The sequence below is a fragment of the Thalassophryne amazonica genome, chromosome 8 (assembly GCF_902500255.1).
Source record: "Thalassophryne amazonica chromosome 8, fThaAma1.1, whole genome shotgun sequence".
NCBI lineage: Eukaryota > Metazoa > Chordata > Actinopteri > Batrachoidiformes > Batrachoididae > Thalassophryne > Thalassophryne amazonica.
This window is the reverse complement of record NC_047110.1, coordinates 88,164,212-88,177,686: the sequence shown is the minus strand read 5'-3', so window position 1 is coordinate 88,177,686 and position 13,475 is coordinate 88,164,212. Positions and strand designations below refer to the sequence as shown.

General features: G+C 40.8%; 1 protein-coding gene across 4 annotated transcripts in view; it reads right to left on the bottom strand.

Annotated features, from left to right (window-relative positions):
- The window catches only part of mob2a (MOB kinase activator 2a), a 176,827-nt gene that overhangs the window by 32,203 nt on the left and 131,149 nt on the right, over positions 1–13,475 (bottom strand). Inside the window, exon 1 of one of the 4 annotated variants that reach the window (XM_034176909.1) lies at positions 6,927–7,161. The exons of the other annotated variants lie outside the window; for them this stretch is intronic. Coding sequence (XP_034032800.1) covers positions 6,927–7,039 — 113 coding nt within the window. The 5' untranslated portion in view covers positions 7,040–7,161. Of the gene's footprint in view, positions 1–6,926; positions 7,162–13,475 lie in introns of those variants that run through there. 4 annotated transcript variants of the gene reach the window in all.

Here is a 13,475-nt window from a genome sequence, read left to right as displayed (position 1 = left end):
TGCACTTTTTTCCCGAGTGTTTGGTGCGTGTGTGCTTTTTAATGTGTTTTTAATGTGTTTGGTGCTCGCTTTTTTCCGCGTGTTTGACGCGTGTGCTTTTTAATGTGTTTGGTGTGCGCCTTTTTTTCCCCGAGTGATTTTCAACTTTTCTTTGTATGTAACTTAATCCTCCGCGCGTAAATTAGCTTGATATTCACTCTCTTCAACGCTTCTTTCTACATCGTCCGCCATGTTGGAGTGTTTGCTTGTCCTCCAACATGGCGCGGGGGGGGGGGGGGCGGTACCCAGTGACGTTATTGCACAGGGTCTATGACCAAACAGCATGAGATGAGAAAGTTTGATATAAATGAGTGAGGGGCTACTAATAAACAGGCCAGATGCAGGGCCATCACTCCTCAAAAGATGACATTGTTTTCTGTTTCTTCTGTTTGTTAAGAAATTCTTGGAAAAATTGTTAAAAACCCTGTAACTGTTAGAATGGCCTAAGAAGTGGGTCACCTGTCAGGGTCTGGTATGCTTGAGGTTTTTTCCTCATTATCACCAGAGAGTTTTTCCTTTCCACTGTCACCTGTGTGCTTGCTCAGGGGGTTGGTAAAGTTAGCCCTTATTCATGTGAAGTGCCTTGAAGCAGCATTGTAGTGATTTGGAGCTACAAATAAAATAAATTGAACTGAATATTAAAAGGCTTTGACCCACTTGTCTTTGTTCTCAGCTCTGAAATAATGGATTAGCCTCTTTAGTCATCTTCTCATTTTTCATGTAGCATCCAGTTTTCTGTTTTATTTTGTTTATTTGTTTTATTAACTTTAATTTGGTTGTATGTACTCTGCGTGCTGTGTTACAAATACATCTTTACAAACTTCCATGCTTGAAATAAATGGCAGAAAACTCCTTTACCACAGTATGTGTTCACACAAGATTAATATAACAATCTAATTTCTATTAATCATTTTATCATCTGAGTTAATAGGTGCCTAAAAAGTTACTAGCAAAGATGTGTGCAGTCTGTTAAAACATGATCCAGTGTGGCTACTGTGAATACACCCTAAAACTACACAATGCCACACAAAGACAATTGGGAATTTTCACGGAAAAGGTATTAAACCATTCTGCTGGAACAGGAAATGGGTCTTGTGTTCCCCCACCCCTCATTAAACTTAAAATTCCACACCCCTCTTAACTTTGAAGTACTCTTTGTTGAGTTTTGACTCATGCCAAAATTTGTAAAAACTCATACAGAGATTCTGTTCTTCCTTATTAAGCAACTGATTTCTAAAGAAAAACAGTTCAGTTCCAGGAAACATGGGTATGCTGCACAACTTGTCTGTACTTCATACAGGTTTGTGTCAAATATACTGGTCAATAACACTGTGCTGTGATCAAGCAATCATGGTAAAATCTCATCAATTCCAGGTTCCTCAATGAAGATACATTACCTTTCTCTTAAACAGATTATCTTCAAATGCTTTTGTAAAGAACTGGCTGCTCATACATGATCATATCTCAAGTGAGTAAGGTAACAGGACACGGTTGCATCAGGGCCACTTCAACCTCGGCACTTTGCATCACACCCATATAGCGTCACAGCCATACCACTTGTTTGGCTGCTACTTCCACAACTTGACTCTCTCGTAAAACTTCAAATTTGCAAGCTTAAAATAAAACACGTACAAAAGCGATGGGTGAGATAATAGATAAATATAACCCTTTGAACTTTATGTGTGGTTCACAATTTGTTAATATTATCATACCAATTCTTAACAGGAATCTTAGGTTATGCAATTTGTGATCTGCTAACCAATTAAAAACAGCTGGCAACCAATTAAAAACAGCTGGCTTCTTCTTCTGGGTTTAAATAAATAGAAGGCAATGTGGCTGTGATGCATTGTGGTTGTGGGCTGATAATGCGATGAGGTGATGTGGTCATGAGCGATATGACTCGTAACCATGAAGACCATGATTTCTAGAGACCTTGGAACCAGCAGTTGGGAGACCAATGCGATATCGGAATCACTACGATCTCGGTACCACATAGTGGCACTGTTTCTGTAAAAACAGTGTGATTTTACATTGTGTTCTGATATATAAAGTCTAGATCCTGTAGTCTGTGTAGTGTACATGCCATCAACATTCCCTATACAGTGAATATTAGTTCAATGATGGCCTAGTTCAAAAATAATGAAGCCTAACTGCTGATTTGTATTGCATTTGTCATGAACAAGCCATTATTTTATTTAGCACCATCCAGATTTATCTTTGAGTTGCCTAAAGTCTCTTTGACAGGTACTGAAAATTTCATGGAAAAATTCCGCACGGTTCCAGAGATATGCACGAAATTTACCCCTAAATAGCACTTTTTTCATCAATTTTGTGTGACACTGATATTTAGCATTATCATTTAAAGTTGAATGTTAAAGAAATAACCTTGTATTTTGTCAGTTTGTTTGTTTGTGCTTCATTCTAACACACAATAATACATTTTTGTAAAGGTAGAAATGTCATTTCCTAGAAAAAACATCAGGTTTCTAAAGCAAGGTAAAACTGTCCCAAGCATAACGCTGAGAATAAGCCCTTGATTTATTTGTGTCAAAACCTTGGCTATATCTCCTACTCTGCTTCAATAGAATAATTATACTACTTGTTCAATAATACCAGGAACTAATGGACAGAATGTTTGTTTTTCAGGTTTCTGCAGACTAAAGAAGATACCTCCAACTGTTGTCGCAAGCGTTACGCTCTAGCACATTATAGTATATATATGCACTGATAATTTCTAGCAATGACTGAACCAAGACCAACAGAAATATTGAAACTCTGATATATAACCATACCTAAAATGATAATATTTCACAAAAAAGACCAATTTTGATGGTTATGTCACACTTTAGTTTCATTATTTTTGAACTAGGCCTGATGTATGCCAGGAGGACTCAGTTAAAATGCAATTTCTGGACTTTTTACCCCGTTTCAGTGTGCTGTTGATAAAATTCAGTATGATCCTTGAAGAGAATTATGTGAGTAACAGAAAAAAAAAAATAGCTTGATAGGACAAATATTAAGGGAGATATGGACCAAAACGTATGACATTAATATGTGTGGTACAGAGATTGTAGTGGTTCCAAGAGCGTATCGTACTGCTGGTACCGAGATCGTGTGGTCCTGAGGTCTCCAGACATGAGGAATACTCCCTGTAGAGGGATCTTGCTACACATGAGGCTGTATGATGTCATTTCCTCATTCTCATATTACCATTTTCAGCCAGCATTTCTCTCTTCATCAATGAGTTATTTAGCTAGCTGTATGTAACTTGTGGAGTTGTCACTTAGGGGCCCATAGAGCATTTTCAGAATAATGTATAGACACATCGCTAGCCACGGCCTTTTGGATAACTGGTCTGACAAGAGTCAAGAGACTTATTGCCATTTGCACAGGTACAGAAGAGTCTAACCACACTGGTATTTGTGCGTATATCCTCGAGTCAGTTTTTTTTTTTTTTAAAGAAAGTGTGTGCGTGTGTGTGTGGGGGGGTGCTAATTGCTAACCAGCGCCGACCAGAAAAGATGCCATTCTAGAGATATTAGCTAATATTTATTTTTCATTCATATCCAGTATATAGCAAAGTGCAGGTTGACAAATTATTGTTGACCAGCGAGAACAGTGCCGACTGCAAAACATGGCTATTATTATACCCACTTTGAGGTTTAGGTGGGCAAAGCATAGGATGAAATTAGGGAGTAGACAAATTCATATTTTGCAGACCACAGACTGTAATATTTTTAATTTTTTGACGGTAAACCTGAGCAGCTCACAGTAGATAATCAGCATCCAGCGACCACGGCTGCCCAGCCCCAAGAGCAGTGCCAACCAGCAAGATGGGCAAGACAATTATCATCCACCTGAAATAGCATTTCATAAAACAATAAGGTAAGAGCCGGGCTAAAAAAAAAAAAAAAAACCTCCCTCTCCTGCCTTGAGACAGTGAAGCTGCTAACTTTTTAGCACACATTTTCAGCAACAAATCAGTTATTTTTTGGAAAATCTGTGCTCAATGAACAGACAATCTGAACCCGAGAGTTGGGCAGAAATTTGCTGCTAACCGCAGCTAGAACACTGTGGAAGACAGCTCTCTCAAACAGCCCAGCATCAAAAACCTTCCTCTCCCCTCCTCCCGCTCCGCAGTAAACAAGCAGAGAGCAAACAACAGCAGTTGAGAGGATTCACTGTGGCTCTTCTCCAGTATTGGAAAATGTCACGGGTTGGATCAGTATTTTCCGATACGTGAATTACATCGGTATCAGAACCCGATACCGATCCGGGATCGGATCAGTCCCATCCGTAATTGGAGTGGCTGGTTGGTTCTGGTTGGCAATTAGCATAACGGAGTGACTATTTTCACCGTATGGTGGAAATAGTCTCGTAAGCTATTTTCACCGTACAGTGATACTAGTGTGTCAGGCTATTTTCACCGTATGTATCAGCCAATCAGAGGCCAGGCAGAAACTGTGTGTAGTATCCGGTCCAGTTTGAACCGACCTCATTTCTACCATTAGAGCAATAGAGTGCGGACGTGTGATACTTCAAGTTGAGAGTAGGGCTGCAGCTATCGAATATTTTTGGAATCGAATATTCCATCGATTAATCGAGTAAAAAAAAAAAAAAAAAAAAAGCTGCCTGTTGATAAAAACTCCTCCAAATCTGAATTAAAGCTTTTTTTAATCATTAAACATGGCTCATTTAAAGTGCACGTCCTTTCACTTCATTTGCGGAGGTGGAGAAAGGCTAGTGGAGCAACACGTGTTTTTTTAAATATATACATAACACACTGCTTCACTTAAAATGTGCAATAAGTCCATTTCAGACGATCCGTGCGGACCCTTTCTCTTAAAAGGCTTTATTTTACTCAGCGTGTGGCTTTGCAAACTTGTAGCATCGCCTGCTACGTTGATTTGCGCTATGGTATTCTTCTGTGTTTTTTGTGGGAGCGTTACATTGCTACATACAGGCCTGGAGTATGTACTACATACAAAGAATTTGCCTTGAACATTTTTTGTAATCGAATTGTTCGAATTACTCGAATTGTTTCAGCCCCAGTTGAGAGATTGTGTTGATCAGAGTAATATTATAGACTGTAGAGGAATGGCGAACCAAGAAACAAATACAAGTACAAATGAAATTGTGGGCTTGTAAACCACTGTACTATGAAAGGGCCTATTATGATCATAGTCTGAATTAATAATACTGAGATAACCATACAGTGAAAATAGCCAGCCAGGATATTATCACCGTACGGTGAAAATAGCCAGCCAGGCTATTATCACTTCTTCTTCTTTGTCTTTCGGCAGTTCCCGTTAGGGGTCGCCACAGCACATCAATCGTTTCCATCTCAGCCTGTCCTCTGTCACACCAACCACCTGCATGTCCTCTCTCAGCACATCCATGAACCTCCTCTTTGGTCTCCCTCTTCTCCTCCTGCCTAGTGGCTCCATACTCAGCATCCTTCTCCCAATATACCCTGGGTCCCTACTCTGCAATATGTCCAAACCATCTCAATCTCGCCTCTCTGACTTTGTCTCCAAACCGTCCCACCTGAGCTGTCCCTCTGATATGTTCATTCCTAATCTTGTCCATTCTTGTCACTCCCAAAGAGAATAATAGCCTCCCACACTATTTTCACCGTATGGTTAAAATAGCATCATCCTTAGCATAACCGGGGGGAAAAAGGACAAAGAACAGCAATTCTTAGCATAAATGTGGCGCCCATCTTCACATGAGCTAACAAGTTGAGCTAGCAACTGCTGGGAGAAACATAATGCCCACTACATGATAAAATACATAAAAGAACAGTGCACTGTCCTGTGCACCAACAGCATTTCCTGTATATTCGTTTTGTGAATCGTTTCTGTGACTTGTTCTGTAATTTATGCTTGTAGCATGGCCAAAGCAGAGGGTCACCCCTTTGAGTCTGGTCTGCTTGAGGTTTCTTCCTCAGAGGTTTTTCGTTACCACTGTTGCTCTTGGGGTTAGTAAGGTTAGACCTTACTTGTGTGATGCGCCTTGAGGCAACTCTGTTATGATTTGGCGCTATCTAAATGAAAATAAATTGAAATAGAACAGAAAAGTAAAACTGCAATTTAAAAAATGATAGAATGTGTGGCTTGAGAATGACACAAAAACTTGTAGTCTGTTCCGCAAATCACATGAAAACATAATTTCAAAACATTTCAAAATGTTATGCATCACCCATGTTTTTGAACAAAGTCCATGAGTAAAGGAAGGTTTCTTGTGCTGTGAAGTTCATATTTGAACTTAGGCCACATGTACATTGCTTATACAAATCAGACAGAACCGTGAAAAGCCAATAGCTCTCTAATTTTTTGTTAACCTATAAAATACATAAGTGTTAAATAAACCGGACAAGAATGCATAAACCTGAAAACTATTTCAATTTTATCAACTTGTCACTGAAAGATTTAAAGTAAAGCAGTAAGGTCCAGCTTAAAATATACGTGGCGTCTTGAATAATGGAAAAAATTCGAGGCAGTTCACATTTCACTTGCTATTGCTGAGTGTTGATAGTTAAAACCTCTGTTGGAAGAGGAATGAAGGCTTTTTTTTTTTTCTTTTTTTTTGAATGAAGGCTTTTTCGGACGACCTAAAAACACATCTGTTTTCCGTGAACATTTACAGGCACACTACCTGGATTAAGACTTAATGACTTCCTGGTTGAGTTTTTCCTATTTATACACTGTATTAAAAAAAAAAAACTGCTGGAGCGCTAACAAAACGTCGGAATACTATTTTAACAAATTTAACACTTAAACTGAACGACTGTTGGTGAGTACTGAGATAAGGCATAACTAAGCATATGTTGTTTTTTTTTTTTTAAAGAAAGCTTTTATAGTTATTTGTAACACTGGGGGTTTTACCTGAGGACTCTGCCGACTGCCTGAAGCACCATTTTGCAACTTAGTCCGTTTCTGGAGTTTCTCTGTGAGTGCATGTCCTTATTTCCAGAAAAAGCGGAATAGTCTATGACCATATCTCACAACATCTAGATATGAGAATCGTCTGTATCTCTCTCTCCTTCTTGTTCTGGTGTACAAAAAACAGAAATCACACAAGAACTTCCTCCGTTCGAAACTCTGCCCGACTGTGCGGGGAAACCAAAAACTTTGGGAACACTTCGAAGAAGACCCGCCCTCTGCAGGGTGTCCACCAATCAGAGAAGAGGAACGTGCTGATGGGCGGGCAAAGAAGACGTCAGCCTGCCCATGTGGACGTGGTTGGCGTTTTATTTTTTTCTTCTCTTCTTGTAGTTACAACGTACCAACAGGGGATCACCTCAAATGACTATAAACATTTTTAACTTTCTTTTTTTTAACAAAAGCACAAGATCAGGTTAACCACAACCACTATTACAATAATAACACAAGAATAAAAAAGTTTGTCAAATATGCTCACCTAACCAAAAATATCAGCACTTGTAACTTAATCAGTGTATCAACACAATAATTCAAGAACCAGGATCAACACAGGCTGCATGTTGGGACTGTGGGCCGACATTCCTCCTGCTTTTCAGCTTCACCTGCGGTTCAAATATGACACGCTGTCAGCAGACAGGCGTGTTCAAACAAGACTGAAATATGTGGAACTGCAGAGGAAATAAAAGTCTGGTCCAAAGTTGGCAGTAGCTCAACAAGGATATCGTCAGGTTCCCTTATACATATCCAGGTCATGGTATGAAAAATGTTTGACACAGTAATGTCATCATTTAGATGTCACTGACGATTCCATACTTGAATATGATGTGAATTTAAATTTCATCAGAAAGTGGAGACGGCCTCGCACACAAATGAAAATGGGGCAATGAATGTGGCTCGAGAGGTTACAACTACTGTTGGAGAGACATTAATCTTTCACCATTCTTCCCTCTAATTACAGTCCATCACTAAACAACCTCCATTATTCTCCCTTCTACGAGGTATCTTAGATAATAATCTGACCCTTTTAATTTTTTTTTTTAACTATATGGATTTGAATGACATGCGATTACACCAATCATGCTTGAACCCTCGTGCGTATGCGTGAGTTTTTTCATACGTGTCGGTGACATCATTTCCCTGTGGGCAGGCCTTGAGTGAGATGTGGTCCAGCCCTCTCGGCTGAATTCTTTTGTTTCACACGCTGCTCGAGATGGCGCGCGTTGCTTTATCAAAATTTTTTCTGGACCTGTGAGGAATATCCGAGTGGACACTATTCGAGAAATTAAGCTGGTTTTTGGTGAAAAGTTTAACGGCTGATGAGAGATTATGGGGTGTTTCTGTCGGTGTAAGGACTTCCCACGGAGCGGGACGTCCTGCAGCGCTTCCAGGCGCCGTCATCGGCCTGTTTCGAGCTGAAATCATCCTAATTTAAGGCTTAATTCACCCAGGACGTCGTGAGAGAACAGAGAAGATTCAGAAGAGGCGGCATGAGGACTTTATGCGGACATTCCACTGTTTAAGGACATTTTTTAATGAAAGACGTGCACGCAAATTCGCCGAGTCGTTTCCGTGATGACTCGGCAAATCTGTGTGCGCCGCGACAGGAAAAACACCTCCGTGTTGAAAACCATTTGTAAAATTCAGGTGGCTTTTGATGGCTTTCAACAAGTGAGTAACTGAGAAATTGTTTAACAGCTTGGGCATGTTCCAACTTGCCCGTTAAGGTTTCCAACGGAGGTGTTTTTCCTGTCGCGACCCCCCGCGGTCGGGTCCGGCCCGACATGCGACTCTGCCCGCACGTTCTTTCATTACAAAATGTCCGTTAACAATGGAATGTCCGAATAAACTCCTCATGCCGACTTCTTCTGAAAGTTCTCTGTTCTCTGATGACTTACTGGATCAACAGAGCCTGAAATGTGGAAGTTTTCAACTTGAAACGGCGAGACGCTGCCGCCTCAAAGCGCAGATCGCCGTCAGGCGCCGTGGGCCGTCTTTAAAGCGACACTACCAGACCAAAATCTCTCATCAGCCGTTAAAATGTTTACCGAAAACCAGCTGAATTTATCGAATGGTGTCCACTCAGCTGTGCCTTACAGTTTTGAAAAAATTTTGATCAAACAAAGCAGCAGTCTCTGAGCCATTCCTAAACAATGAAAAAACGACGAGAGGGTGGGCGACTCCTCACTCAAAGACTGCCCACAGGCGAATGACGTAACCGACAGGCGTGAAAAAACTCTCGCATGCCCACGAGGGTTCAAGCATGTCTGATGTAATCACACGTGATTCAAATCCATATGGTTTTTGAAAAAAAATAATAAGGTCGGATACTTTTCTAATAGACCTCGTATGCCTTTCTTCACACATTCCATCTCTCATTCCTGGTTTGTCTTTACTTGCCTCGCCCTCTCATTGTCCCTCCACTTCAAGTCTGTTTTGTCTCCATTCTCAGACAAAAACCTGTAGGGGTCACAGTCCAGCTGCAGGTATTAAACACTGGACCACCTGCCTGACACAGTGCAGACACACAAGAGACGGGAACACCAGTTACTAATCTGGTTATGCACCAGTGACTGTAATGTCTGCAGAAAAGACATCACAGCACACTTCCTGCACATGTTCTGAAGCAGTGTTTGTGTTGGAAAGCCACAATGTGAGTGAATAAAACTGTGTAAAAGAATCAAATGGACAGGAGGACTGACAGGCGCCCCTGTACCCACATCCTCTATGACCAGTATACCGAGAGTGGCCTACAGTTTCGGTGGTGTGCAAGCATGCATTTGTGTGTGTGTGTGTGTGTGTGTGTGGGGGGGGGGGGGGGGGGGGGGGGGCATCCAGACGTCCTCTGAGTGGCTCCTGCTGTGGCGGCAGTGGTGAGGAGCAGGGGAGGACAGGGGGAAGAGAACAAGGCACAGTGTTTAACTCCTGTGCTAAATATAGCATCAGCCGGTCTGGCCTGTAAAGTGTACACAGCACAGTGCAAAGAAAAGGAGCGCGAACGTGTCTGAATAAGTGTGGATGTACGCACAGATGACCGAGTAGTAAATCAGTGACTGTGCAAGTAGTAGAGATGTGTCTGTGTACTTCACATTTTAATATTTTTTAGTAGTAGTTGTTCCTGTTAGTAAGAATACACACACAGACAGACCAGGGTCAAACAGCTGTTCCTTATAAAATGATACACAACTAGAGATACATGGGATACGATATGATTCAGGAGTGACTGTTTTTAATCACAAAACAATTTGAGTTGAGTTGATGCGATACAATGCAGTCTGATACAATTCTTTGAGAGATTAATTGTCCATGATAAATTAGAATAAGCCAACGCTGTCACTGCTTACTGCTGTGTTCATGGTACAGCAGTGTTCAGAATAATAGTAGTGCTATGTGACTAAAAAGATTAATCTAGGTTTTGAGTATATTTCTTATTGTTACATGGGAAACAAGGTACCAGTAGATTCAGTAGATTCTCACAAATCCAACAAGACCAAGCATTCATGATATGCACACTCTTAAGGCTATGAAATGGGGCTATTAGTAAAAAAAAAAAAAAAAAGTAGAAAAGGGGGTGTTCACAACAAACAGGTGTGAATCAGGTGTCCCTTATTTAAGGATGAAGCCAGCACCTGTTGAACATGCTTCTTTCTTTGAAAGCCTGAGGAAAATGGGATGTTCAAGACATTGTTCAGAAGAACAGCGTAGTTTGATTAAAAAGTTGATTGGAGGGGGGAAAACTTATACGCAGGTGCAAAAATCTACAATGATCTCCAATGCTTTAAAATGGACAAAAAAAAAAAAAAACCAGAGACGCGTGGAAGAAAACGGAAAACAACCATCAAAATGGATAGAAGAAAAACCAGAATGGCAAAGGCTCACCCATTGATCAGCTCCAGGATGATCAAAGACAGTCTGGAGTTACCTGTAAGTGCTGCGACAGTTAGAAGACGCCTGTGTGAAGCTAATTTATTTGCAAGAATCCCCTGCAAAGTCCCTCTGTTAAATAAAAGACATGTGCAGAAGAGGTTACAATTTGCCAAAGAACACATCAACTGGCCTAAAGAGAAATGGAGGAATATTTTGTGGACTATATTTTGGGTCCAAGGGCTGCAGACAGTTTGTGAGATGACCCCCAAACTCTGAATTCAAGCCACAGTTCACAGTGAAGACAGTGAAGCATGGTGGTGCAAGCATCATGATATGGGCATGTTTCTCCTACTATGGTGTTGGGCCTATATATCGCATACCAGGTATCATGGATCAGTTTGGATATGTCAAAATACTTGAAGAGGTCATGTTGCCTTATGCTGAAGAGGACATGCCCTTGAAATTGGTATTTCAACAAGACAATGACCCCAAGCACACTAGTAAACGAGCAAAATCTTGGTTCCAAACCAACTAAATTAATGCCTCGCAGATGTGAAGAAATCATGAAAAACTGTGGTTATACAACTAAATACTAGTTTAGTGATTCACAGGATTGCTAAAAAAGCAGTTTGAACATAATAGTTTTGAGTTTGCAGCGTCAACAGCAGATGCTACTATTATTGTGAACACCCCCTTTTCTACTTTTTTTTTTTACTAAAAGCCCAATTTCATAGCCTTAAGAGTGTGCATATTATGAATGCTTGGTCTTGTTGGATTTGTGAGAATCTATTGAATCTACTGGTACCTTGTTTCCCAGCGAAGGCACATTTTTTTTGGAATTCGGAAGTTTCCAATTTGGATTTGCTGAGTTTACTGTTGTCTTGAATGCAGCATACCTTTAAAAACACATTTCATGAAAAACTGGGGACCTTCTTCAGGTTTTTTTCTACTGTGGTGCAGCACACTGGCACTGCGTCCCCATTTTGACACTATTACCAAATGTGAACAAATTTAGCGTTCAAACAAATCACTTAACCATTATACAACCTTGTTTTTACCCTCACAAAGTAAGGTTGTTTTGCTGACTGTGACCAATCAACTAAACAAGATTAATTTGAATGATTTATCAAGATAAAAATCAAGCCACCCACCTGTTCACTCTGTAAAATAAAGGTTTTTACATCTACAAAAATAACCACAACATTGATATGCTTGTGAAAGCCTCATATCAGCTGATAATATCAGCTGACACCAGCGAGTTGGGCTCCATTGAGAATCTAAGACATTCATTGAGAACGCCCAATGCTTGGCCTGGCACTTTACAACCACTGCTGTGTTAGTCCGAAAAATGTATTTCAACCAGGATTCAAATTCAAGGAGCAGGTGGCTTGTATGTCCCAGGAGTTGTCTTTAGGCAGAACAGAAGTGTACTACACAGTCATATTTTTAAGGTTTGTCATGCTATGTAAACTGCAGGCCACCAGAACAAAAGACAGAGTGTCACTGAGCTCCAAGAATCGCACCTGACAGCAAGTTCTTATGCAATATCTATCTTGGATGCAAACTAATGGCCACATTCCATAGCCTGTCAACGAAGGTTTAGTGTTTCTTCTCTGCTAACGTCACAGTTGCTTCCTTGATGCAGGAACACATGGCATCATTCATCTACCACCTGTTCTAACCAAAACAGATGTTGCCAGCAATGAATGTAGACCGACCCACACACACACACACACACACACACACACACACACACACACACACACACACACACACACACACACACACACACACACACACACACACACACACACACACACACTCCTTTGTACTTGCAAAAGTGCTGAGCCACACATATAAACCAACAGTAACGACACACCTACCTATGTAAGGAATCTTGATAAATGGAAATGCAATGATGTCAGTGGCTTGTCCATCCTACAGTAGACAAACAAATGCCCAACGAGTATGCATGTAAGAAAAAGAAAAAAGAAACAAACAACAAACAGTAACTACAGCAGCGTAAATTTGACGTAGCCATTGAATTTTCAATCCAAGTGAATGTTCTTTAAACAAGCAGGATGAGCTGGACTGCAGTGTCTATTCACCCTTGCTAAAGATAGATAGATGACAGGCCCAGCAGGTTTGGTCTGAAAATCAGCAGACATTCCACTTACTTGAGACAAAGACAACACTGATTCCAGGTCAGCAGTCATGTCACAATTACAGTTATGTCTTGGGGCTTGGCAACAACCGTAGTTCTTCTAAACAGACTGTCTAGTGAGCCAAAGAAATGAACAAAAACTGAAAGCACAGATATTTATGGGAAAAGAAAAAAAAATGCAAATGCTCAGTAGTCCCATGTTGCTGTGCAACAACCTAAAGACCGTCAGTGTGCACTGCATTCCGGGTATTTGGAGCATGTAGCATGTTTAGATAAGGTTTTCAGCCAGAGAAAACAGAGCAGACTGAAGGTCTTTAGTGCCTGCAGCATTTTTGTAGGCCCAGCTAAAGGTCAGTGGGTCCAAGAAACACCCAGCTCGCTGAACTCAATGCCCTGCAGTGACAAACCGCACATCCTCAACCACCTGCATTCATTTTTAATGAAAAGTCATCCTCAGCCCACTC